General features: G+C 47.5%; 1 protein-coding gene across 2 annotated transcripts in view; it reads left to right on the forward strand.

Moving 5' to 3' along the window:
- Positions 1-3,552: 3,552 nt before the first annotated feature.
- ADRB2 (adrenoceptor beta 2) overlaps positions 3,553-27,459 on the forward strand; it is a 57,181-nt gene continuing 33,274 nt past the window's right edge. Inside the window, exons 1-2 of one of the 2 annotated variants that reach the window (XM_039484782.1) lie at positions 3,553-5,097; positions 11,322-13,053. In XM_039484782.1, coding sequence (XP_039340716.1) covers positions 3,924-5,097; positions 11,322-11,326 — 1,179 coding nt within the window. In that variant the 5' untranslated portion in view covers positions 3,553-3,923 and the 3' untranslated portion in view covers positions 11,327-13,053. Of the gene's footprint in view, positions 5,098-11,321; positions 13,054-27,459 lie in introns of those variants that run through there. The other variant, XM_039484781.1, reaches the window with a different exon arrangement.

Here is a 27,459-nt window from a genome sequence, read left to right on the forward strand (position 1 = left end):
ATGTTGGGGGTAGGGTCAGAAAATATTAGCAGTACTGTGGCTGATACGTCTTAAGAAAAATGTCTGCAACACCTAGCAAAAACCTCACAGCTTGTTTCTAGCATCTCACTAGCCCTTCTTTTATAAAACTGCAAAACTTTTTAAAAAATTCCTATGTACAATGTAGCACTCTGTCAAGAGCAGCTCTGGGCTGAAAAAATACATCCTCTAAGAGCAGCATTTGCATGACATGGAACATCTAGTGGTTTTGAAGCAGTAGGTTTTGAGAAGTTTGCTCATACCACAAGGCCTGAGAAGCGATGGGTACAATGAGAGAAGCAGAGCAACTGTAGGCAGGTTTACTCAGCAGAACTTAACATCTAGGGTTTTATTACTTTTACATTTAATTAGAAAATTAGCAATAGAAAAATGAGGCAGAATCCTGAAACCCTATGAATGTTTAATGTCTTAATAACTTTAAAGTGTGATTCAACATTACTCCTCCAGAAATCTAAAGAAGATTAATCATCAGCCCTCTACTTCAAACCATTTAATTAAGAATATTTGCTTTTGTATAGCACCTTTCATCCCAAAGAGCTTTGCAAACTGTGGGCCCCATTCTCCAAATGCTTGCATACATAAGCAGTCCCTATGAGGTAGCTCTGCTGAAATCAGTGGGATTACTCTTGTGAGTAAGGCCTGCTTTTGTGAATAAGAGTGTGTGTATATATACATATATGTAGCATCACTGGAATGCAGTTATCTCTTGTGTGGAGGGCAGCAGTTACCAGGTGCACAGCACACTGCACAACTATGGATGGAAGTGTATTTTTAGCCAAAGACACTACTGCAATCCTTAACCTTAAATGCCAGGAGATCTTTAAGTCCATGCAAATCACAGCCCACAGGACCCCAGGTTTTAAAGTCATGTCCAAAAGACTTCACACACTGCATGGAATGCAAGTTATCTCAGAAACAAGAAGGGCTGAGTCAATATGGTTTCATTATAAACAAACAAGCAGATATTAAACATAAAAGGCAAAATTATCTCCATTTAGATGAAAAGGAGCTTGCGGTAGTCTTTATTCCCTAACATAGCAAACTGCTTTGGGGGAAAATGCTTTTACACTCAGACCACCAGGTTAACCATATCTGGCTTCAGCATCACCAAGTGGAATGCACTGAAGTTATATGGTCAGCTCAGGCATATTTCTAACAGTATTTCTCAAGTGTTCGGGAATCACTGAATAAATTTGTTCAGTACCATGGTTTTACTGGAGATGGGTCACAGCTGTGACTGATTACAAGCAGATGTGCATTAAGGAGAAACCTTTCCAGCTGTTGAGAGAAAAGGCACTCACTCATCCCATGCGTGTGCCACAAATCATGTAAATTAGAAGGTTATTAACCTTTAATTTGAAAATATTATCTTTTGAGAGTACAGCCAGCTAAAATAGGTACAATCTGTAATAACAATTCCAATGTAAGGTAGAGGGGGGAAAAAACTAAGAAACAAAGCTATGGTGTAAGAAAAGCACATAAAAAATTCCTTCCTCTTCTTGTATATTGCTTTTCTCCAGTCAAAAACTTTAAATTGCAGCACAATCCAAGGCAGAATAAGGTCTTTCTATTAGTGTTAAGGGTCAGTATGAGCTAAACTGACTATAAAAAAAGACTATATTGGTCTTTAATTGTATATGGCCTTTGAGAGCACAGATGTAGCTCAAACAATGTGTCTGAGATTGGGGCCTCATCTCTTCCAGATTTCTTGAACTCTGCTTCCCCTGCCATCGTCCAACTCACTCCAAGACACATGGTCTCCCTCTAGACTCTTTTTTTTCTCTTGGATTTATCCAGCTGATAGCTCCCCGGCAGACAGACAGTATCTGGATGGAAACTAACAATGAAAAATCTATACTGTTGTATCCTCGACACCTCTCCGGATCAGACCTTGGGAAGCTTCCCTCCGTTCCAGTTTTGCCCTGTCAGTTAAATCCATGAGTTTACATGACTTCCCTTGGCAATGGCATACTGTGCCTGCTTTTAAAACAAACATTGAAAAATATGAAAGGGCTCGATCCTGCCACCCTTACTCCCGTTGAGCCCTATTTTGCTGTGCGAGTGTCCCGCTGAATAGCCCTCGCTCTAGCGGGAATAATTGGAGGGGGAGGCAGATTCGGGTCCTGTCTCAAAGTGACGATGCCTAGTCAATATAACTCTGTTCTTTCAGCTTCTAACTCTTTGCTTTCTCCAGACTAAATGATGCGTTGTATTTTCTTCTACCCCTCCATAATCAGGAAGGAAGTTTTCCTTACACAGGTTAAATGACCTGGTTCCAGAGATCATGTGCTAAGTTTAGACATGCATTTAAAGAGAGGGTGTTGCAAGATAAATACTGTAATTAGAGAAACGAAGTCTATTTCGAAGCCTAATTTAGCAAACAAAGCAGTTGCACCTATTGCTCAAAAACTTTAATGTCGATCATAGCTGCACAATACCGATCTATATCCGATGTAACTTTGCTAAACGTTTAAAGTAGCTAGAGAGATGGGTAGCCGTCTCAGTGATTAGAACTACCTGCATTTCAGGGTACTGGCGGATTAGTTGGGACACTGCAGAAATGTCCCATTCCCAGCCCTACGAGATGATTTTAATTAAAGCTGAAGAACAACTTCAGTTAACAGGCTGTTGGCAAACTGCCTCTGCGAGCGATCCAGCAGTAGGTCCCCAGGGGATTAGGTGGTAAAGTGTGCAGGGAAAGTATTCCTCTTCCTCCCTTTTACATTGAGCAGCTATCACTTTTCACTGGACGGTTCCACAGGTGGTTTCTAGGCTAATCCACTTCCACAGGACCCTGCTGCAGCCGCTGTGTGTCGGAAAACACCCAAAGATCTAGCATGCACGGAAATTACCTTGCTCGCGAAGCGGTAATGTTCGCTGGTAACTGAGCGTGGCGCACGCAAAACAACCTCACTGTCAATGCACAAGGGAGGGTGGGTGAATGCAGAGACTTGTGCAACCCCCACCTTGGTCGCAGCAGAATCGAAACCGTCGCTGCAAAAGGGCTGAAGTGTCAACAGCGAAACCAAAGCGCCAGGGAAGGCGCGTCTGTCTCTGTCTCTGTCAGCAAAAGCGCCCGGAGCCAGGGATCAACCTGCGGGCTGTGTTCCCAGGGAGCGCCCTGCGAAGAGGCAGATGCGGCCGGGGCAAGCAGCGATCCGGGCTGACTGCGAGCTCTGCCAAGAGCTGGGGCGTGAGGAGAGGGGGACGTTTGCAGGCTGCAGCGGATCAAAGTGGAGGCTCCCGGGTCAACCAGGGGGGAGACCGGAACTGGGGCTGCGAGAACCATTCTAGGGGGCAGACCAGCAGGAACACCGGCAACACTCTCAGCCGTGTGTGTGTGTGTGTGTGTGTGTGTGTGTGCTACTAGCAGCCCATTGGCTGGGGGCTGCCTGATGTCACGGCTGGGTGTTCCTATAAGCTCCCCAACACATAACGGGCTCAGGACACTTGTAGACAGGACTCCTGGCAGGGCAGGAGCTGCAGCTGCAGAAGGGGCGGGAGGAGGGGAACAAACAAATGCAAATTCCTGCCCCCCAAACAGTCTGTCAACAAGTCTAACTGCAAGAGGCCCCCAGGCCGGCCAAGCCACCGCCGGCATTTCTCGGGGGGCTGCCAAGCTTGGATCTCCTACAGCGCGCGTGTGCCTGCTCCCGGGCCCCCGCCAGGCGCAGCGGGCACCGAGCGCGGGTGACAGCTGGCGTGGAAAGCGCGCGAGCGGAGCGCCGGCGCTGCGCAGCGGGCACGGGACTTCGGAGCGTCCCCAGGCTTGCCTGCGAAGAGCCCCCGCGCTGTGCGGCCGGGGATCGGACGCGGGGCTGCCCGAGGCTTGCATGTCAACAGGGAGCAGAGCGCAGAACGTGCGCTGCTGCGGGTAGGACGCCATGGGATCGGTGACTCCCACCAGCCAGCTCAATGTGAGCAGCAGCAAGGACCCGGACAGTTCCAGCCTCTCGCAAGACGTCTGGATGGTGGGCATGGGCATCCTGATGTCTGTGATCGTGCTGGTCATCGTCTTTGGCAACGTCCTGGTGATCACCGCCATCGCCAAGTTCCAGCGGCTGCAGACCGTCACCAACTACTTCATCACCTCCCTGGCGTGCGCCGACCTGGTGATGGGGCTGGCCGTGGTCCCCTTCGGGGCCAGCCACATCATGCTGAAGCAGTGGAAGTTTGGGAACTTTTGGTGCGAGTTCTGGACCTCCCTAGACGTGCTGTGCGTCACGGCCAGCATCGAGACCCTCTGCGTCATTGCCGTGGACAGGTATTTCGCCATCACCTCCCCCTTCAAGTATCAGAGCCTGCTGACCAAAAGCAAAGCCAGGATTGTCATCCTCGTGGTCTGGGTGGTGTCTGTTTTGACCTCCTTCTTGCCTATCCAGATGCACTGGTACAGAGCAGCGCGCCCGGAAGCCGAAATATGTTACCAGAACGACACTTGCTGTGACTTCTTCACTAACCAGGCCTATGCCATCACTTCTTCCATCATCTCCTTCTACTTGCCTTTGGTGGTCATGGTCTTCGTCTATGCCAGGGTCTTCCAGGTAGCTAAGCAGCAGCTGAAGAAGATAGACAAATGTGAAAGGAGGTTTCATAACCAGAACAACAACCAACAGGAGCAGAACGGGAGAGCAAGTCACAGGAGAACCTCCAAATTTTGCTTGAAGGAGCACAAAGCCCTGAAAACCTTGGGGATCATCATGGGCACTTTCACTTTGTGCTGGCTGCCCTTCTTCATCGTCAACATCGTGCACGTGATACAGGACAACATTATCCCCTCTTACCTGTACATCCTCCTGAACTGGTTGGGATACATCAACTCCGGCTTCAACCCCCTTATTTACTGCAGAAGCCCGGACTTCAGGTATGCTTTCCAGGAGCTCCTGTGCCTCCGGCGATCTGCCCTGAAGATGCACGCCAATGGATATTCCAACAGCAACGGGAAAAGCGACTTCAACGAGGAGGACGATGGATATCAGTTGGGACAAGACAAAGCGTGTGAATTGCTGTGTGAAGGAGCGGGCCCACCTGCCAGTGAGGACTTAGTGCACTGTAAAGGTACTGTGCTGAACGGTTGCATTGAGTCCCAGAGCATCAATCATAGCACACACGACACCATATTGTAGAGAGAGGAGCCTTTACCAAAAAAAAAAAAAGCCCTATGAAAAAGGCACCTATAATGTAGTAGCTGCAAGAGAACTAGCAACCTTCATACAAATATGTGGGAGTGCCCCCTTCGGGGAGGGAGCAGGTTGTTTATTTGCAGGATGTACAAAATCCTCTGGCAAGTGAGGGTTATTTTAAGACCGTGGATGAGGTTCATCCCGTGAAGACTTGATGACTATTGTGGTGTTCTTGTTACTGTGTTTATCTACCTCATAGATCTAGTAATAATAAGCACGTAACTGCTGCCCTCAAGCCTAGCTGGACTCCTGTCTCTTTGGTGACTGGGCTGTCTCCCATCAGAGGGGAAGGTGATAGGCCTGTCTCTGGAGCCTTTCCTTCAGGGACCAGTCAGGGTTCGATTTCCCGAATCAAGGCTGAAGTTTACTTCTTTGTGCAGTGAATATTGGTGTAAGGGTGACCTCACTGCACCTGTTTGTCCAAAGTCCTGTCCACTGTATAAAAGTGTGGTGACAACTTCGAATGGCTTCAGACTCAGTTCTGCTAGGAATGGCTGGTCTCCCCCGCACCAAATCCCCATTAATCCCAGTTCAGCTGGTCAGGCTTCATGTTAGTACAGTAAACATACCTTTCTATGGCCTATGCTTCCTTTCCACCCACACCAATATGATGGTCACATTTTCATTACTGCGCATTATTTAAATCCCCAAACCTTGGCTGTGAAAGGAATGGGCAATGTCCGCTTATGCTAAAGAAACCAGCCCCTTTCCCCATTATTGGACACTTCCTGCCCTCACAGTGTCCTTCACTTGGGATCTTTGTTCCCTCTTGGCATCTGGGGAGGTCTGAGCCTAAATGCCAGAGGGATGCATGAGGATTAAGCCCACAATTATAAAATGGTCAGCACTAGGTTTCTGCAGTTGACATCCTCCAGAAGCAGGGGGCTGGGAAGCGCAGCGGGGGCTGGAACACGAGAACTAGCACTTCCCTTCTGGTCACTCTGAGCCTGATTCTCCGGCCACCCCCAGTGGCTGAGCTCGCTGCCCTGGAGGAGAGCGAGCGTTGCTAGGAAAGGTGGACGGGTCGGTCAGAGCAGCGCTCTGCTGGTTCCAACAGGTTTCAGCTCAGCGAGTAGCCCGTGGCAGCTCGCTCCGTTTACATGGGGACTCTAAAACCATTTCAGCGCCACTCCAGTGGCAATCTTCGCAGTAGAGATGCTTTCCCCTGGTCTCAGAGGGCCGAGTGTGGAGCAGGCTAGGACACGCAGTGGGGGCTCGTAGGCAGGGCTCTGCTGAATAAAGGGTGGTTTGATCCGGGTCATTATATGCTGTGTTATTTGTTAAGCACTCAGTTTGCTCGGAGCTGTACCCCTCCAGTCGGAGCGAGCTTAGGCTCCGAATGGTGGGGTTGGGGGGTCACTGAGCGAATTGCTCTGGGCAGTATTTGCCCCCTCCTGAAATGTCCCCTTTTAGCCTTCCCATTTTTCAACGGTGGTTACACCCCGGCACTAGTCCCAGCGGTAGTGGGGTCCTGGGGCCGGCCGTCTGCCCTTTTATAGTGCTCTTGTAAAGCACTTAGTGGCATCGCAGAGTCAGTGTCCCCCAGCTCATGAGGGCCAGGAACACCGAAGCATGACCCAGGCCACCCCAGGCTGTTGTACAGCGAAACCCCCCCTCCACATCCAGTAAACCGGCTCTTGAACATGAATTCTCTTGTTGCACAAAACAAAACAAATGAAACACGCGGTCAAAACACGAATCAGTTTTAGCCTCAGATGGAGGGGACGGGGCAAATCCCTGCTTATGGAAAAGTCCTCTGGAATTGTACAGGGGTGACGCCAGCAAAGTTCTGTAGGGTGCTTTTAAAATTACCGTAAAACCTTTAGATTTTTAAAGGAAATGAGAATTTCTGGCGGGATTTAGAATCGCTCTGTAGAACTCTATACAAGAGAGATTAAATTTGGTAGGATGATTTAAAGAAACTAAAGAATGGTCTCTATTAAATTCTATAGGACTTTTTCATTAAAAAGAAAAAAAGAAACAAGCTGGGGGAATTTGGGAGAATGTAGAAGACTATGATTGTAAATTTCACTGAGAAAGTAGCTGGAAAGTTGTCCTGTGTGCTGCTAAAAATCACCGAAAATGCCTCTAGCTAAAGGGTTTCCCGATCTTTGAATTTTATTTAACTCAGAGAGCGTCTGGTCTCAGGAGACGGTGGACATGGAAGGTTAGGTCAGTCCTTGTTTTTGTGGCTCCGCTTTATTTGTTTATTAGCTTTCCCTCTTGGCAGGTTTTACATTTTGTTCCTGGCTTGCAAAACTTGCTTCACGCTGGCTGCAAGCTCCGCGGGGCTGTCAGCTGGGAAGCTAATACTCAGACACAAGTGGACAGGTGCGGGCGGGGAGGAGTACAGAGACCTGGGGGGAGCGAGCGGGGACTGTTACTCTTCAGCAGAGCAGCGGCTCTGCCATTGCCTCTCGAGGCAGGAAGCAGTGATCAGAAAACGGGACTCTTCCTTTAGGCGTAGGTAGACATTTTTTAAAGGGTGCGGCACGACTGCAAAGAGGATGTGAAAGAGAAGGGTCCTTTCAAAACACGTGGAAAAGAGTGAGGTGAGGGAAGGTTCCGCACTGGGTCCCTTACAAGGCAGTGACACGTTTTACATTCCAATCTGTTCTATGTATTTATACACCAGATCCCTCAGCACAGTATCTGAATGCTTAATATCTTGGTATGTTTCTGTTCTGCTGCTTTGTTATTGCATTCTGTTAATACAGGCGAGCTGTCTTAGGGAACTGCTTTGAGCTTTGACTAATTTGCTTGAAATAGCTTTTGGTCAATCTTGGAGTCATGCATGGGTTAGGCAACGAAGAACGTTTTGACCTGTGGCCTAGGATTCCAACAAGGAGTTTCCTGGAATAGCATCTTAGTGGGAAGAAATATCAGCGAAAACAAAACAAAAAAACAAATGCAAAGATTTGTGGGGTTCAGTGGTGAGCTGCTCCCAAACTCAGCATTTATTCCACCACACACCCACGCCTTTGCTGTGAAAAAACTTTTCACCAAGAATATTGTCACTGTAATTGGTAAAAAGAAGGAGGAGTCCTTGTGGCACCTTAGAGACTAACAAATGTATTTGAGCATAAACTTTCATGGGCTAAAACCCACTTCATCAGATGCATGCAGTGGAAAATACAGTAGGAAGAGATATATAAACAGAAGACATGAAAAAGTGGGTGTTACCATACTAACTATAGTGAGAGCAATCAGTTAAGATGGGCTATTAACCAGCAGGAGAAAAAAAACTTTTGTAGTGATCAGGATGGCCCATTTCCAACAGTTGACAAGAAGGTGTGAGTAACAGTAGGGGGGAAATTAGCACGGGGAAATAGGTTTTACTTTGTGTAATGACACATCCACTCCCAGTCTTTATTCAAGCCTAATTTAGTGGTGTGCAGTTTGCAAATTAATTCCAATTCTGCAGTTTCTCGTTGGAGTCTGGTTTTGAAGTTTTTTTGTTGGAGTATTGTGACTTCGTTACTCACACCTTCTTGTCAATTGTTGGAAATGGACCATCCTGATTATCACTACAAAAGTTTTTTTCTCCTGCTGATAATAGCCCACCTTAACTGATTGCTTTCGTTATAGTTAGTATGGCAACACCCACTTTTTCATATCCTCTGTGTGTATATATATCTATCTTCCTACTGTATTTTCCACTGCATGCATCCAGTGAAGTGGGTTTTAGCCCACAAAAGCTTATGCTCAAATACATTTGTTGGTCTCTAAGGTGCCACAAGTACTCCCCGTTCTTTTTGCTGATACAGACTAACACGGCAACCACTCTGAAAACGGTAATTGGTGTTTCCAATGAATTTCTGAGTGAGTCTTTGCAAATCATTTGTGATCACTCCTGAAAGCTGTCCATGTGAAGCATAGATTGTCTTTGCTTTTATTTTCTTTCTTATTGAAAATACTTTTTGCACATGGTTGGGGAAGTTTTCTGTGGTTCCTGGGAGCTGCTGAGCAGTCAGGAAGCTTGATCTCCTAAGCGTTGGCCTATCAAGGGAGGCCTGCTGCAGAGATTGTCAAGTGAGTGGTGAGGATTTGCCTGCTGATTTTTTACAGGCTAAAGTCTCTGCATCTTGATCAGAAATCTGTAGTTTGCTCTCTTTCAGGTTAGATTTTTGTTGCATCTGTCAACTGCAGATGCCAGAGGGATGTAATTAATTAGTGGAGCCCCCCCTCTGGTGCACACAAGAACGTCTCCCCTGGCCAAACGGTATGCTGAGTTTTCCCATGTGGAAGTTGTTCTTTGCAGAATCTAACTCACTCACCTACCCTCAACACAGAGAAAGCACTTTGGTTAGCAGCCAGTAAGCATATGTAGCCCGAACACCTTCATAAACCTTTCAGTTTGTGCACAGTCATGCTTGGGATTAGTGTTTACACCAAGCAAGGTGGTTATTAAGGCAGTAAAAAGCCTGCAGTCGGGTTCAAGAGAGGTGACCGGGAAGGACATGCTGCAGCAGAGTTTGGAGCAAAATGCATGGGGCGGGGGTGTCTTTCTGACAGCCCTTCCTGCAGGTTGGGGCCAGCTGTGAAGTGTGATTAAGGGAGAGACTCACTGCATCTGTGAAATTAGAAGAATGCTAAGGCAAATCTCCACAAAAACAATGCCGCGTTATCTTCTGCACCTTTAACAGTTGTCCTTAAAGGAGAAGGCCAAATTAAAAGACATAAAGCCAGATACCATGCAACACAATGAAGTGGGACTATTTATAGCTGAGACTTTGCAGTCACAGTACACCCACTTGCACTATTGTGCTACTTTGCAAAGGAGTATCTGCAAGTTAACGTGGGCCCACTGTGTCATAGTTTTTCCGCCAAGGTGATGCGAGCTCAGAGACTACAAAAGTGTATGTGCAGGAAAAACTAAGGAATTCTGGGTGTGTATGATTCAAATCGCCTCTAAAAATGTGGAATGTGAAATAAAAACTAATGGCAACAAAATTGAAAAGAAAAATGCCAGGCGTTCTTTAAACTTGCGGAGCATTCAACCCTGCGGAAGTCTGTGGAAGGATTGTAGAGATAACTGTGTATTGTCCGCATTCCCTTTAGGGTCCAATTCACCATTGACCTGCACCTTGTGCAGTCATTTGCCCCCTTGTGAAGTAAGTTCAAAGCAGGTGTAAACGCTGCCATTCTGCTTTGTTGTCACACTCACTTTGCACTAGTATAAATGGTGATACAAGATGCTGCAGTGAATTCAGCTCTGAAACATTTTGAACCACGTGCACCCAACACACATAGATGTGAAGCCTTGTCTCAACTATTGGCTTTTATGGGGAAGAGGAGTTGAAATTGCTGCTCCTTCCTCTCCCCAGCAAGGTGGGCCTGGTCCTCGGGGAAGAGTGACTAAAAGAGCCTGATCCTTGAATCCTCCTTCAAAGGATGGCAGGTGTGGTTGCCATTATAAAGAGAGTTTTGCCTGGGTCAGGACTGCAGGGCTGAGCCCAAAGTATATACAGAGGAAGAGAATGTGGCCTGAGAAAGCTTCTTCCTCTTTCATTAGCTGTCTACCTCCTATGGGAAATGAGTTCCAGGATGTCCCTGCTTGTCTACCATTGACTGCCCCCTAGCACCAAGCAGAGAACAGGGTTTGCTTTAAGGAGGTTGCCTGGTGCATCTCTCCCTGCTGTTGATGTCAGGCTGTAAGCAGATCCTGTGTACAGTTCAATTCCCATATTAAGCCTTTAAAATACAGCCAGTCCCACTGAAGCAAACACATAGTGATGACGTTACAGGGTACATGCAATTGCTGTTAGGGGAAGTCACCGGGTCTACAAAAACAATCTCTTTCCAGATAAACATTAACAGGGTGTCCTAGCAGAATGAAACCTGACACAGTGCAAGATTTAAGAACTCAGAAAATCAGGTGCCATTTGTTAATGAAGCTTGTTCTGTACAGTACAAGGATTTAGATACAGAATGCTGTTGTACAGTACAGTGGGTGCATGTAAACACACATTCATTATCTACAGGTTGCATACGCTGCATCAGTGGGTGTATATTAATTATTATTATTTAGCAATACAGAGGAAGTAAAAAAAATAGTTACAAGTTGTGGTTCTCAATTTCCTCTCCTGTGTTTTTTAGTCTGAACAACCAGCAACCGACAATCGCTTGCAGTGTTTGTAATATGAATATACCCTCATGAATGGAATCACATGCACAGGTGACATGGAGGATACACACCAGGACAGGGTAGCTTATAAGATTGATTGGGCCAAGTACAGGAGGAAACTGGCATCCCCTCACAAGTGGCAGGGTGACATTCTCTTTAGCAAGGGCCCAGTTCTGCTGTCACTGACATTACTGCCAAACTTCCGTTGACTTCAGTGGGAATGGGAGCCAGCCCTGAGTGCAAACAAATGCCGTGTCCTCATTGCAAGTGCTGTGCATATTTTGTCCATGACCACATTTGTTTGGCTACTTGGTATTAAAACTTCAAATGCTGTTGCTGTGTGTATCTGAAGAAGAGGAGCAAATGGGGACATGGCTTATCTCAGAACCACAGTGCTGCTCCAAGCACTGGAAGGTGGAAGGGTCAGGAAGCAATAGACTATTCATTGTGAGACAAGGCTGGGAAGATGACCTGGATATGGTGACTCTGATCAACACAGACAGGATGGGTAAAGGAGGCATCATTAGTCCTGAGATTTGCATATAGATCACCTGACAATTGCTGCCGATTTTACTTTTCTCTCTGAAGTCAACACAGGTGGGGTGTGAGCTGTGGACGTCTCAAGCCACCTGAAGTTGAAGGAAAGGATCAGCAACTTCTTTGGAAAGCCACCAAACAATAGGTCAAATTCTCAGGGGCTTAGTCACGTGTTACTCAGTCTTACTCAGCCAAAACTCTCATTGGACTTGGCTCAGTGAAAACTGTTGACTTTCCATAGAAACGTGACAGTTCAGAGAATGAAACTGTCATGGAACCAACCAGTTACAATATAACACACACAATAAATGGGCCCCTAGAGAAACTGCCATGTGGTGATTAAAAAACGCAGCAAGGAAAACCTCTTGTCTGATCATTTATTTTGTAATGAAGAAAATATCCTAGAAAACAACAGAAATAGGTATATATAGATCAAGTATCTGGGCCAGATCCCCAGCTGGTGTAAAGTGACTTCGGTGCAGCTATGTCTGTTTATACTAGCCGAGGATCTGGCTCAGAGCGTATAATACACATAGTGCTGCTTTCACTTGTGGAAAATAAAATCCTAGAGAATTCTGCTGTCACTGGAATGAAATACCGTGTCCAGACCTAAACCAATGCACTCCACTGAAAGCACACAGGCCATTCTGTGCTGCTGGTTTGTACGTCTCACAAATCCTGTGTCACGGAGATTGCACTGGAGGCAAGTGGAATATTTGGTACCCTTTGTGTATGTATGTATACGGTCCTTGTGAATATATGTTATAGGGGGGATAAGTGCCCTCCCCATCTATTGCCTATTGCACATTGGATGAATAGAGTTTGGCATTACCTCATGCTCAGTTGTGTAATTCTTTGAATTCTTGTAAGTCTTGGTGCTGTAATTGCTGCTTTTGCATTGTTGCAAAATAGTGGTGTAGCTGCAGATCCGAGAGTCATTTTTTACTCTGGTCGCTGCATTTTCCACTTCAGGAGCTGGCTTCGCTCCATTCTCCACAGCAGACATAGTATGTAGAGTCCCGTCACTGTGTCAGTCTTTTGCCTCATTGGAGACATTCCCAGAGAGCTTTTGCTTTTGCTTTGTGGGAAGCCTAGGCCTCAGAAGATGAATTGCCAATATCAGAGAATTATTGATGTGTGTACTATTAACCTATGAGAAGTATGCTGATCCAGTTATGGGGAATTCTTGCAGCTCAACCCTCTTTCTGTAATGGGCCAATTCCAAACACCCCAAGCTCTGGAGAAGTCCAGGTTTACACCTAGTTTTCACACCTGCAAGTTCAGGACCCTGTGCTTTGATTCTGCCTATGGTGAATTTTGGAAGCAGGGTTTTGCTCGGTGCCCATCTCTAGTTAGTATAGAACCTCTCTCTCTCTCTCAGCTGTGCTTTCCTTCGTCCAGACATATGGCATATGCTGTAGAACCTAGCTAATTCATATCCCCAAAGTCAGAAAATAGCTGATTGCTATAGGAAGTTGGTGATGAAAGGCACTGCAGGTCAATGCATATTATACTGTAGTGTGATATCAAAAGGACATGTATGGATGGATGTATATAGAGGAGCCAAGATTGTGGGATCTGAAGGATCAAGTGCAAACAATTGAGGTTCCACTGATTGTACATGTAAATCTACCCCGCATTCTGTCCCATGCATTCTGGGCCAGGTGTTTAGCTCCTAAATGGCTGAAGTTTAAGGTGCTGGGCACATTAAAGGTGAGAGCGAGAGCTGTGTTGAGACAGTGAGCGGAGGCAGGGAAAGGGATGAGGAGAGCTAGTTACTAAATAGCCAGAAATATTAGCAGCCTGAAATTTTAAAAAGTTAAGAAACAAGAAAGAGCCCCTGCCTCTCTGGAGAAGTAATGAAAGGGTGAGCAAGCACAAACCATGCTCTCCAGCTTGGCCAGGGGTGGCCAACCTGAGCCTGAGAAGGAGCCAGAATTGACCAGTGTACATTGTCAAAGAGCCACAGTAATACGTCAGCAGCCCCCCATCAGCTCCCCGAGCCTCCCACCCACTGGCAGCTCTGCCAGTCAGTGCCTCTCCCTCCCTCTCCGCATCTCCTGATCAGCTGTTTCATGGCGTGCAGGAGGCTCTGGGGGAGAGTGGGGAGGAGCAAGGGCACGGCAGGCACAGGGGAGCACCCCCTGGCACATTGGAAAGTCGGCACCTGTAGCTCCAGCCCCGGAGTCGGTGCCTATACAAGGAGCCGCATATTAACTTCTGAAGAGCCGCATGTGGCTCCAGAGCCACAGGTTGGCCACCCCTGAGCTTGACCCTGTGACAAGACTCTACTTTCTTACTATAAGGGACCTATTTTAGCCGGTGCGCGAGGCCTCCAATTTTGACAATGCTGGGCAAGAGCTAACAGAATGCTGAGATCCTCCTCCTGAATCTCCCTGCCTTCTTGTGTTACAACAGCCCTGTCTCCAGGAGCCAGAAACACTGAGGCTGGCAAACAGGAAAGATTTGCTTTCTCTCGCCTTTCTCTTCCACTTGTTCCGCTTGCTTCTTTTCACCAGCCCAGTAAATCCATTTCCCAGTGAGATCAGCTTATGGAATGGCTCATTTCCTCAGGCTGCAGGCTTACTCTGTTGTTTACTCTCCTTTTGCTAGGTTCACTTTCTGCTGTCTGGGATCTCTGATCCCCACCCGTGTAATGGAAACTGCCCTCCCCTATAAAGTAGGATGGAACAAGGTTCCTGCATGACCTTGTTATCAGTAACTGACACATACTGGGAAAAATGTCCCATGTCCCAGCCCATCTCCCTTGCTAAAATTAATAAGTGAGGTTTCAATGCATAGACTTGGGCCAGATTTTCAAGAGTACTCAGTATCTAGGTGCCTAAATGGGAGCTGTTGGGTGCTGAGCACTTTTGAAAATCTAGCCCTTGGAACACGATCCTACTAAGAGCAGATTTAAGTTACTCTGCGTCCATTTAAGAATTGCTTGGAACTTAGGATTTTACAAGGCTTGTTTTACATTTCTAGTTGATTTCTCTGCTTGCCATGCAGGACCCCAAGCACCATTTAGTATCTGTGTAGCAAAGGCTCTTTCTATGTGAAGATCTTTGCAATTCATGACACTGCACCCACTGGCACTGGTATTTCATTTGTTATTGTTTTTATTAGTGGTGGTCTGAAAATGGATATTAGCCCTAATCTTCTTCCCCACCTCAGCCAGAACACCTCGCAGCAGGTGCATCACAAGTGCTGCAAAACACAGTCATGTTTCAAAGGGGTTTGCTAGACCCTATTCTCACCACATCTATCTCTCAGGAGTAAGGAGACTGATCATAATGGGTATGTCTACATTGCATTTAAAAACCTGCGGCTGGCCCATGCCAGCTGACTTGGGCTAAGGGGCTGTTTAATTGTGTTTGACATTCAGACTTGGGTTGGAGCCCAGGCTCTAGGACCCTGCAAGGTGAGAGGTTCCCAGAGCTCCAGCTCCGAATGTCTACACCACAATTAAACAGCCCCGTAGCCCAAGTTCTGTGAGCCCAAATCAGCTGGGACGGGCCAGCTGCAGGTTTTTAATTGCAGTGTAGACATACCCAATGGGTACTGAAGGGAGTGCACAGGACCAGCCACTTCTTGTGATACTACAAAGCGGGGAACTCAACCTTTGCCCAACACTGCAGCTTGCCAGGAGCCCTAAGACTGCGCTTTAAGGCCCTGATGCTGCAGCTGACAGCACAGGGCAGACTGTTTTCACCCACGGGGTGCCGCATTGACGCTACAGCAAGCTCTGCGTGGGCACAGCAGTCCACATATGTATCAGCTGTAGGATGAGGGCCCATGTTTGCATAATATGGAGCAGACTATAAACTAACCTAATCTTTAATGTAGAAGTACCCCAGCAGGTCTCAGTAATGCAGCCTGGATCAAGACAGAGCATGGTGGGAACTGTAGTTTCTATTAGCCACATATCTGTATTAAAGATGAAGGCTGCACTGTATAATTCCTTGGGCCATCTTGCCTATAAAGTGCTACCAGGGGATACTCATAAGATCATGCCATAATAACCACGATGCACCACTCTGACTCCAGTTTTACACGGGAATCACAGTGTAATGGAGTGAAGAATCGGGCCCAATATTTTGCAAGGTGTCAGACCTTGAAAAAATATTGTTGAATCACAAAAATGGTCTTGCAGATCCTCCCATTAACATAATGACAGCTTTCCTCCCATCTTCTCACCTTCCCAATGGCAAGAAAGGATCTCTGAATTCCTGTGCAGTATTGCTGGTGCCAGTGAGAGGGCATGGGGAAATAGTTTTTTGTTTACTGTCCTTGATAAGGTCATTTTTGCACAATTGTTTATATAAAAATATGCAGTAAAGAAATGCAAACATATTTTTGTTCTTATAGCTAGATATATATATACACACACACACTATATATATATATGAAAATATGTATGTACAAAGTTTGAGTATTTATTACAGGCCCTACTGTTTGACATGTGTGTAAATAAAGAGTATTTATGGTACTGCTTGTGCCCTTGTTTTGCTGTCATTTTGGCTGGCTGAATGTCTCACACTTTTCCCCTAATCCTCCAAGATTTGGAAACAAAACAAAGCCACCAGCTGTGCATTAGCAGGAAGGATGCAAAACCTTCTTGAGTCTGCATAAGGTTTTCCTCTCTTGGGGCCTGATCCTATGAGGAACTGAGCACCCTCATCTCCTGAATCCAGCAGGAACAGAGAGTGTTTAGCACTTCCCAGGATAGGCCCTCCCTCTGGTTCATCTCACCATCCAGGGCTATATTCTAATGGTTTTCAAACAATCCGTCTGCTCTTCTGTCTGATCACATTGCAAACAACATATCACTGTCTTGAATAACTACTGTGTACAGCATCGTTGTAGCCATGTTGGTCTCAGAATATTAGAGCGAGAAAGTGGGTGAGGTACTATCTTTTATTGGACCAACTCAGAGCTTAAATTCTCATAGATTATTTCCCAGAATAAAACTGACGTGTTGGGCCCCCTCTCCCCCCACTGCAACATGCTATAAAAACTCCAGGGCTGAGCACGGGGGAGGGGAAGCAGGCGGCCTCAGGGTTCAGGGCTTCAGCCTCTGGGCCCGGGGGGAGTGGAGCTCAGGGCTTCTGCCCTGCAGGCTGGCGAGGCTAGGGGCTTCTGCCCTGTGGGGTGTGGGGCTAGGGGCTTCAGCCCCCTGCGGGGAGGGTGCGCTGGGGTTTCAGCTCCATGGGAGGCACACTGCAGCTCAAAAATATTTACCAGAGCTCTGCTCCGGCCAGCTCCGGCTGAATTTCTGCTCTGGCCCAACTTCTATTGGTGAAAGAGGCAAGTTTTCATGCTACACAGAGCCCAGACCTGAAGAAGAGCTCTGTTTAGCTTGAAAGCTTCTCTCCTTCACCAACAAAAGTTGGGCCAGTAAAAGATATTACCTCACCCCCACTGTATCCTGAATGAATAATGTACCTTTGCCACAGAACATGCCTGCCTAGGAGGTGCTCACATGCACTTATTTACAGCTTCGTTAAGCCATTTGGTTGCTGGTCCCCAGTGCCAGTTTTCCAGTGGGACTTCAGAGAAACAGAGGTAAAATACTGAGAACATTCCCCTGCTAGATTAGATCATTTAAAAGGAGACAGGACCGAGCATTAGAAAATGTATCCTGGAGACCAATCCTACATTGGCAGGGAATGGCAATCAGGGGCGGCTCCAGGCCCCAGCACGCCAAGCACATGCTTGGGGCAGCATGCCGCGGGGGGCGCTCTGCCAGTCGCTGGGAGGGCGGCAGGCGGCTCCGGTGGACCTCCCGCAGGCACGCCTGCGGGAGGTCCACCAAAGCCGCGGGACCTGTGGACTGCGGGACCAGCGGACCCTCTGCAGGCACGCCTGTGGGAGGTCCACCAGAGCCGCCTGCCGCCCTCCCGGCGACCGGCAGAGCGCCCCCCACGGCATGCCGCCGTTCTTGGGGAGGCAAAATGTCTAGAGCCGCCCCGATGGCAATAGCATACCTTAATATGTTTTTCCATTTGTACCTTCTATAACTCCTTGAAGGTAGACCCAGGTCAGGGCTGGAGCAACTAGGTGGGGTGTTTGAAAAGTATAATAGTTTTATGGGCTCATTTCACCATGCAGATAAAGATTTCTGGTTAAGAACATAAGAACACTGGACTATAACAGATATCCTGGGTCATCCAGTCCCTTGCTATCACAGGCAACCCCACATTAATACATTTATCAAGCGCCATCCTAAAAGCGGTTAGGTTTCTTGCCCCCACTACTCCTAGTGGAAGGCTGATCCAGAACCTCATTCCTCTGGTTGCTCCAAGGGACCCGATCACTGCAGGTGTCCGAGATGAAACACAGCCAGAAACACAGCCCAGAGTGTTGCAGTGAAAAGTATTTTGCATTCTTCATGCTACTTAGGGGCATGATAAGGGCTTCTGCAGTGAAAGGCCTGTGTATGCCCTACGTAGTTTAGCATTTCCCCTTCCCAAAAAACAATAGCAGGGCTTTGCAGAGGCATGGGCACAGCTTGGGCAGGGAAGTGGTTAAATCCAGTTATTGCCAAAGCCACCACAACTATCCAGAATCTAATCATTTTCTTCATTAGTAAGTATTAGTTTTAAAAAGGACTGAGAACACTAGAGAGAGCCCAGCCTTTCCTGACAGGGTGGGCCCTGAGTTGGTGCCAGACCTTCAATGGGCTTTGAGGGCACTCAGTACCACACAGGATCAGCCCCACGCTTTCAAGTGGGTCCTCATCTTGGAGTAAATTTCCAGCCACATCATACTGCATAGAAAGGCATTTTACCCTTGGAGGCCATGACCACCAATTCCCACATCCTTTTGTGTTTGAACCAGGACTTCCCTCCTTCCCCAACCTGCCTTCTCCTCAGGTGTGATCCTGCAGTGATGTCACTGTGGTGAGGACAATGTGACATCACAGTGGTTACTATGAAAATTACCTGCCGTCTCACAAACACCTGACTTAGGATGACCAGATGTCCCGATGTTTTAGGGACAGTCCCGATTTTTGGGTCTTTTTCTTACATAGGCTCCTATTACCCCCCCACCCCCTTTCTGATTTTTCACATTTGCTGTCTGGTCACCCTAACCTGACTTCATGGCAGGCTCAAGCAGCCGGGAAACCTGGTCTGGAAGGCAGGGATCCTTACTATAGACAGTCCCAACCCCCAGTTCCAAACACCCCTTCCTGGGCTCCAGGTGTTCAAATTCCAGAGCTGAATCCTGAAGCTTCAACCCAGTCCTGTGAAATGTAGACAGCAAAAGGAGCCTCAGGGAAAGCCCTTCCAAGTCCTTTCTCCTTAGGTAAATATTTCCTTCTCTCAAGTGCATGCTAGTGCAAGAGTCTCCTTGATCTTTTAGGTCCACAAAGAGGAGGAAACCCTTCAGGCAACCTTGGGCATGGAGGGAAGGGCTCTCTCACCCTGAGGCGTCAGTCCTTACTTCCCTCAGACGCACCCAGCTGAGAGCATTACTCACCCTTTCTGAATCTCACCACAGCGGAGCCACTGCAACCTGAACACTTGCTTCTCAAACCCCTGGGTGTAACTGTGCTCATAATGTTACATACGCAGGACCAAATCCTGAAGGTATTTACTCAGCCTTTACTCATTGATTTTACTAGCGGTTTCGCCTGAGTAAGCTCTGAATAAAACCTGAGTAAATTGCATCCGGATTGTGAGCTGAGGCAGATGGCTTGATGAGAAAAGTCTTCTAGGTCACATGTTTTTAAAAGGAGATATTGCTTTGTGGGACATAGCTCCCAGAGAGTTACAGTGCCTGCAGAGGTGGGGGAAGGAGGGAGAAAAGGAACTACTTTAATTATTTATTAATTCATTTATCAATATATTAATATTGGACCCCAGTTCTGCACCATTCACTATCCAAGTGTTTTCTCATTCTTGGCTCAGGAAGCCCCACCCCTTTTTGGTCCCACCTGATTTATTTGTTCTGAGAATAGATGGCAGGTATCCGTGTATGTTAAATATAGGTTGTCATTCCATATCCAATAAGCTCCTGCTTGAAATGAGGCCCCATGAGCCAGGTCTCTGTTACACTAGTGTAAATGAACCTGGCATCCCTTGCTTTCAATCAGCCAGGGAAGGGAAGGGAGACTCTCTCCCACCGTGTGTTTGTACTGTGCTTAGCCCAATGGAGCCTTGATCCTGACTGAAGTCCCTGCATACTACTGTAATATGAATCAATAATCATAATATTGAAGATTTACACTAGTGCAGCTGAATTCAAAACCTGGCCCTTTTTCTTTCCATGCACGTTCTAGGTTTAAAATATCCCTTTTGTTCTAGGTGCAGAAGTCTCCTGTGTATAAGGTTTGTGTGATCTGCCTAGCAACCAAACTAATCGAAAGAAAAAGAAATCCTAATAATTAGAGGGAGAAACATCAGAGTGACCCCTGCCTGGTCTGGGGTTGCTAAATGAATGCTGAATCTCAGAGGCTAGGTTTTAGGTTGTGCTCACTGGAAGATTTAAAACTCCCCACCATGCCTTGTTATGTGCAGGTCTCCATTTTCCCATTCCCATCCCTCCCTCATTGATCCCACCTTCTGTACATGTGCTGTCAATTGGTCAGGACTCTGAAGCAAAGGGCCTGTGTGACTCATCCTAATTAAACCCAAATATCTTCAGCTCTTGTAACTCCCCAGGAGGCGTGTCCGTGTTGTGACCTGTGGGGGCACCGATTTTAAGAGTGTTGCCTATTATTCAGCCTATTTGTTCTTTCACAGTCAGATTCTGCTCTCCGCCACACTGGTGAAAATCTGCAGTTCACAACACTGACATCAAATTCAACAACTGATACTAAACTCTGAAAAAGCATAACCTGCGACCCACAGCTGCTAGCCTGCTTGTGAAACGACCGTGGAGAGGGCGACTTTCACAACTGTGCCGGTGGAACAAATGTTACTCAATGTGGCAAATTTCCCTAGTGTAGACAAGGTGTCAGTGTCTTCAGTTTGTATTTGGCTCAGGGCTTGATTGTGAGACTTTAGTCACGGCCCTGAACTAGGAGGTGCCATACAAAATGCACTGCCCCAGGCACAGCCTGAGGGGGCCCTGTGCCTCAGAGATATCCCTTGGAGGTAGTTCCTTCCCTGCTTCCCTCCTGCTCTAGGGGAGCAGTAATTTGCTGTTCTGTACTAGCACCGAGTTATGACACCTACTGCACTGGCGTGGGTTGGGGCACAGTGCCAAGGCTTCCTGCCTGCTTTGGCCAGTGCCGGGGGAAGAAAGAGGCATGCAGTGCCCATTCACATCTTTGTGTTCCAGGTGGCCTGTGCAGGAGTGTAAGACGGGGGCTTACTCCTCCCAGTGCCAGATATGCCAAACCTGCGGAAAAAAAACACAGAAATTGGGCTAGTTTTTAGCTTGCAGCTTGTTGCTTGTTTGGCTTGTTGCTTCTTTTTTTGATCGGCTCCCGGCAAGCAGGGGCAAGGTGTGGGAGAGAGTCAGGGGTGCACAGCGGGCCCACCACAGTCCCAGACTGCACGCCGGGGGCGATCTAGTCACATAGAGTGTGGGGGTTCTTAGGGATTGGCTTTGTTTCTTGATTTTTGGCTGGTTGTGAAAGTCGGGGTGCTTATTTACCGCGTGAAAGTTGGCAACTATGCCCATGTACAAGCCTGTAGTGCAAGTCAGAATCGAGTTCGTAGTTTCCTCTCTCCTGGGAGTGTAAATCAGGAGTACCTCCATTAACGTCAATAGCTACAGCAGTGCAAAACCAGGGTGAGATCAGAACCAGCCCTCCATAGCCTCTCCCGCTCTGACACTCACCGACACCTTTCCCTCCCCTGTCACTCTTCACCTAAAACATTATCTCCACTCGAAGGCAACAGCCAGTTTAAAAAAGAAAATGGGCAGCAGTCTGTAACTGGGGTAATTATAGCAGCCTGCTTCTTGAGGGAGCAAACCTGACATATAATCGTCCCCACGGAGCCAGCGCAGTTCCTTGCTCAGGAGGCTGAGAACCAAATACACCCGGCCATACCAGGCTGAGCCTCCTTCCCAAGTTCTGCTCCTACCCCAGCTGGCTGGGGACACTGTCTTTTTGTGAGGGCTGTCAGCTTAGCTGCCATAGCAGGGATTGAACCAGAGACAAACATGTGAGGGGCTACAGCTTCACTGCTCTATAGCAGAGTCAGATCTTCTGTGGCCTGGCACAGAGGGGCTCTTGTAGCACACACTCGCCACGGGGTAACATTTTCAAATGGCAAAGAAGATCTGGGAAGATCATGGGCAACTGCAGAGTGGGGACCCTGGTGGCTGTAAGACAATGAGAGCCCCCACCCCAAGAACAGGGGAATGGAAGGGACTCAGCAGCTGGCAGGATCAGAGACCATTTGAACTAATTAATATGTGTTCAGTACAATTAGCGAATGAGAGAGGGAGATGGGAGAGAGGGGACCTGGGGGAAGGGCTGGGAGAGGTAGAGGTGTGTGTGTGTGTGTGTGTGTGTGTGTGTGTGTGTGCGTGTGACCGTGTGAGAGAGAGAGAGAGAGCACAAAGTCATGGCAAAGGCATTGTATGACTTAAAAAAGGACAGCACCCACTAAAATGTGCTATTCGGCTTATTCAGATCACTGTGAAAAACTGGCAGGATGTCCAAGCCCCTGCATGGAGATCAGCAGGGGAGATAATTCCCTCTCCAAGGGGTTCCTGGAAATGTATATTTCCAGTCTGGAACCCTGCAAAGAGGTATCACTGAACTCTCCATTCCTGAATGAACATCTTTCAGTCTCCCGCAAGAAGAGTAACGTACAGCCTGCACCTTCTGTGCTTCCCCCACCCCAGTCCCTAATGCAGCCTGTGAGCTGACATTTGCTAGCAGACTGTAAGTGACAGTTGCGGTCAGTTCTCACTAGCAATAAAAGGTGATGACATACTGTATGTCGCCAGCAGTGGGCGGGGATGGGGGAGGATGGGGGTGTGTGTGTGTGACTTATCCAGCTGCACTGTACCTAACAGAATGAGGAGCACAAGAGTCAAGTGATCCGTGGCAAAGGGCCCAGGCCATTCCAAGTAAGGAAAGGTCAGGAGCACAGCAGGCAAATGAAGCGTCACCCGCCTCAGAACTAAAGGCAGTGACGGCAGCAGGCTGGACATGGCAGTCAAGGCCGTTGTTTTTAGGTGTGACTCGTTTACTTTGGCCTGTGGAGATAAAAACAAATTATGGGGAAGAAAAAATCAAACCACAAAGCCTCAGCTTCTTTGGCTTTTGTAGCTGCCAGCTGGCGAAACATTCTGCTCTGCTGATCTCGATCACATATGCACGTCTGGATGTTCCTCCAGCTCCAGGCTTAGGGACGTCCAGAGATGTGGCATCATCTTCATATCTCTCCTCTGGATGCAGGCATTTATCAGGCTCATTCTGCCCTCTGACCCGGGGCAAACATCACAACATGTCTCCCCCTGTAGGACAATACTACAGTGTTCTGTGGGAATGGACCAAAACACTAACGCTTGTGCTACAGTGATACTGCAAAGCTTTGGGGGGCTTTTCATAAACTGGAATATTTTTCTTATAGCATGTTATCCTCTATGCCAGAGCTGAACATCAAACCCCATGTGCTTTAATGAATATCTTTCTGCTGCATAAGAGTTTCCTCTAAAGCTGAAAGTGTTGGAAGAACAACAATAGCACTAAACTCTTTGAGGCAGGGGCATCATTTTGTTATGTACAGTGCTAGCATAATAGGGACCTGGGCTTATAGCTGGGTCTGTTAGGAAATACAAATAATTAACAACAATAATAAATAATAGCAGTATTGCCGACCCCAAGGGTTCAAAATCCACGAGCTAGGCCTCCCCAAATGATGAGATTAACATAAGAATCCTGAGGGTTTTTTTTAAGAATACATTGTGGATTCTGTTTATCTTCCTTTTGGGTTTGAGCATTTAGGGTTCACCTTTTCAAGCGTTTATTTCCAGCCAGGAAGGTTAGAAACTTAAAAAGAAAAAAAGCTGTAATGTTTACATACTAATAAAAACACCCAAACCCACAAGACTCCTATTAAAAATTACAAGAGTTGGCCACAATGTATGTGCCAAATTCATCCCCGGAGCAGGCAAAAGGGGGCTGTGGCATTGGCCAGCATTTAGTCCTAGAAGAAAATTCCCACTCTTTGTGTTCACTGGTGACCCTGAGGCAGGATTTGAACTCACATCTCCAGAGCTGAAAAGCAAGGGCACTAATCTGCTGTGTCACTTATGCCCCTTTATTGTTTCTTTGGGGTGTGTCTACACTGCAATTAAAAATCTGCAGTTGGCTTGGGCCAGCTGACTTAGGCCAGCAGAGCTCAAGCTAAGGAACTATGCAGATGTTTGGGCTTGGGCTGGAGTCCGGGAGGGTCCAAGCCCAAGCCAAATGTCTACCTTGCAATGAAACAGTCCCTTAGCCCAGGCTCTGCGAGCCTGAGTCAGTTGGCACAGGCCAGCCACGGGTGTCTAATTGCAGTGTAGACAGACCCTTAGTTTCCTAGGTCATAAACTCCAGGATTCATCAATGTAAAAAGAATACATGAGAGCCAGGATTCAAACACATCTTTACTTTTAAGACTCTCCATTGCAATTTAACATCATGGGTGAAATTCAGCCCTTGTATATCCCCAGTAGAGTAAACGGAGTTAAAATAGGGATGAAAATGGCCACGTCTCTCCAGTTACACAGCTGTCCACCATGGAATTCCACAGGTTTCCAGTGGAGGTCTTGAATGAAGCCATGAAAATGGAAAAGCTCCCAGCTCCAGTGGGCTATGAGTGTTCTGAACAAACCCCAAATGCTGTGCAGTCAGTAGGGGCACATCTACACGGTAGCTGGGAGGTGTGATTCTAGCTCGGGTGGATGTATACATGTTAACTGTGCTCAAGCTAGCACCTAAAAATGGCAGTGAGGCTGCGGTGGCACGGGTGGTGTTTTGGGCTAGTCACCCAAGTACCATCCTGCCTGACCCCTGGGTACATACTCTGGCAGCTAGGTTGACAGTCAGGTTTGACTTAGTGTAGTGTTAGGGATGATCATGATCCCATGTCTGATGGGACTCCGAACTGAAACCAGAACCCAAACAATGTGATGGAAACATTTGGTGAATCTGGTCCACATGCAGCATCTTCATGCAGGATCCTGCACTTTCCAGGCCTATCCGCGAAGTATTAAAAATAGCAGAAAGAGGTCCACCTTGGAGCTAACTTGGTACCATTCACCCACTGGTGATGAGGAAGTGTCTGACTTCCGGGTCACAGCTAGAGTTTCTTGCGGGAATCAACTCAGACACACCTGTGCTCATTGTTTTTTGTTACCTTTGTATACAGTTTAGGGCCTTTATTTGGAAAATGTTCTTCAGGAGGAACATGTGTAGGCAGGCTGGGTCCTGGGGCTTTCCAACTCTTTAAACGGGTGTTTGTTTCAAGAGTGAATTAAGTGGCAGGCTGGGGAACTCCATTTAGACTGGGTTGCCACCCTTCCCGCCTGTCCAAGTAACGATTCCATGGCAACCATTGGCACAGGGTACCTTAGAGCTAGGCTGGTATTGCCTTCCCCCCTCCTGAGCATTAGAGACAAGTGCTGCTCTAGTGAGGATACGAGTAGAGAGGAGCCAGCTGGAGACTCCAGCTGGTAGGAGCAGAAGCAGCTAAAGAAGGGACTGCTGCACTTGCGAGGATGAGGTAAAATGGGACCCAGTTGGGGCCACCCCTCTCCCCAGCACCCTAATATGTGCAGGGAGCCTCCCCCTCACCTTTGGGCTCCTAGGATGCAGGTAGTTCCCCCTCTTATGTGACCTTGGGGGAAAACTGCAGAGAGGATCCAACCAGAGACTGCAGCCGGCTGAAACAGAAGCAGCCCAAGGAGGAACCTCTAAACATTCAGAGAACTTCCTACAGCTTTGACTGGACTTTCTCTGCCCTGCACTGACTGGCTGTTTACTCCAACCCTCTCCTTCCCTCGGCCCCTCCTTCACTGTCTCTTCCCCTCAGCTTCACTCTACACTAGCTGCTTCTTATCCTTGTCTTCCTGTTCCCCTGAACGAGCTCCACACTACGGGAAAACTCCCACTGGCATACGCGTGAGATCACACCATGTGGCAAGAGTGCTGGAGCACTGTTCTGGCCTGTGCATTTAGCTGATGCCCTCCTTACTAAACCCCCCTCCCCTCCCATTTGGAACGAACACAATGTTTGTTGCCATCACATTGCTCACTCTGCTTGTGTGTTCTATCCCTTCCCCCACCCTGCATCTGTCTTGACTACTTAGACTGTAAATTCTTCAGGACAGGGGCCATCTACGACTGTTTGCACAGTGCCTAGCACAATGGAGCTCCATTCTTGGTGGGTCCTTAAGCTCTACTCTAATAATTAATAGTAATAAAATGCATGGCTGCTATTGGGAACCAAAGCACTTTGTAATGTTAGGTTCAACCACTGGGATTTCAAGAGATTTAAAGAAAGAAAGAAAGAAAGAAAAGCATTCTGCCATCCCCCATTAGGCAAAATAGTCATGCAGACATGAGCCATGTGCCTAGGACTTCAATATACCTGTGTGTGAATATACCTGTGATGAAGATAATGCAGAGCACCAGTGAGAGTGTGTCATTGCAATTTTTAAATCTCTCGAAACCCTGTGGCTCAGCCTTGGTAAATTGACATGAAATTTACTAGCCCGGTCATAAAAAATCAACTTTCCTGCCCTTTGCACTAATGCTAATGACAGTGGCAATGGAAAAAATGAATGATATTTTACTTGCCCATCAAAAGGCATTACTGGCGCCAGAGTGAGTAGAGTTTGTAAGGCTGCTTAGCTAATTCATGACGGTTGTGCCTGAGGACGGTGTATGGACAGCCCATCACCTGCTCTCATAGCTGCAGCTTGACTTGCGCCCTTTGTTGAGCCCTGTCTGCCCCCTCCAGCATTCTTTGCACCTGGCCCCACAGCTGCATCCTGCATGGCCACCTCTCCCCTGTTCTCTCACCTATACCTGCCCCATCATCTGTTGTACAGGGAAGAATGGACTTCCAACCTGTAGCAGGCTAGAGTCATCTTTCCCCTTCCCTCCCCACATCACTTAGTCTCAGCTGCCAGCACCACAGAAACCATTTCAGAACATTCCTTCCTTCCACTAGGCGGCTGTGACACGCCTGGTTGATATGTTAATCCTGTGAGAGCTGCCACTAGCTGGGAGCATTGTCAAACAGGCCTTCCCTTGGTTTGGTTCTGGGAATGTCGATGAACAGCAGCCTTGTTCAGCATTGACTCTCTTCCAGCCTGAGCTCCCTGTGGCATTTCCACATGAGCCCCAAGCCTCATTTCACACTCGCTCTGCTGTGATAAACACTGAAGTTTGCATTTTGTCAAAGGTTTTTACTGGAAGTCGGGAGCCAACAGTCCAGCAGCTGTTGGTCCAAACAGTGACCTCATAGAGAAATCTTGGCAAAAGGTGCCTTGTTTTCCAACGGGCTGCATATATGGCCCCTATGTGACTGACGTACACCTACATATTAGCTCTTCTGCATAACCCAGCGTGACCTGAGCACGCTCACTCAGCCAAGGCTGAGATTACAG

The sequence above is a fragment of the Mauremys reevesii genome, linkage group 8, assembly GCF_016161935.1.
Source record: "Mauremys reevesii isolate NIE-2019 linkage group 8, ASM1616193v1, whole genome shotgun sequence".
Taxonomy (NCBI): domain Eukaryota; kingdom Metazoa; phylum Chordata; order Testudines; family Geoemydidae; genus Mauremys; species Mauremys reevesii.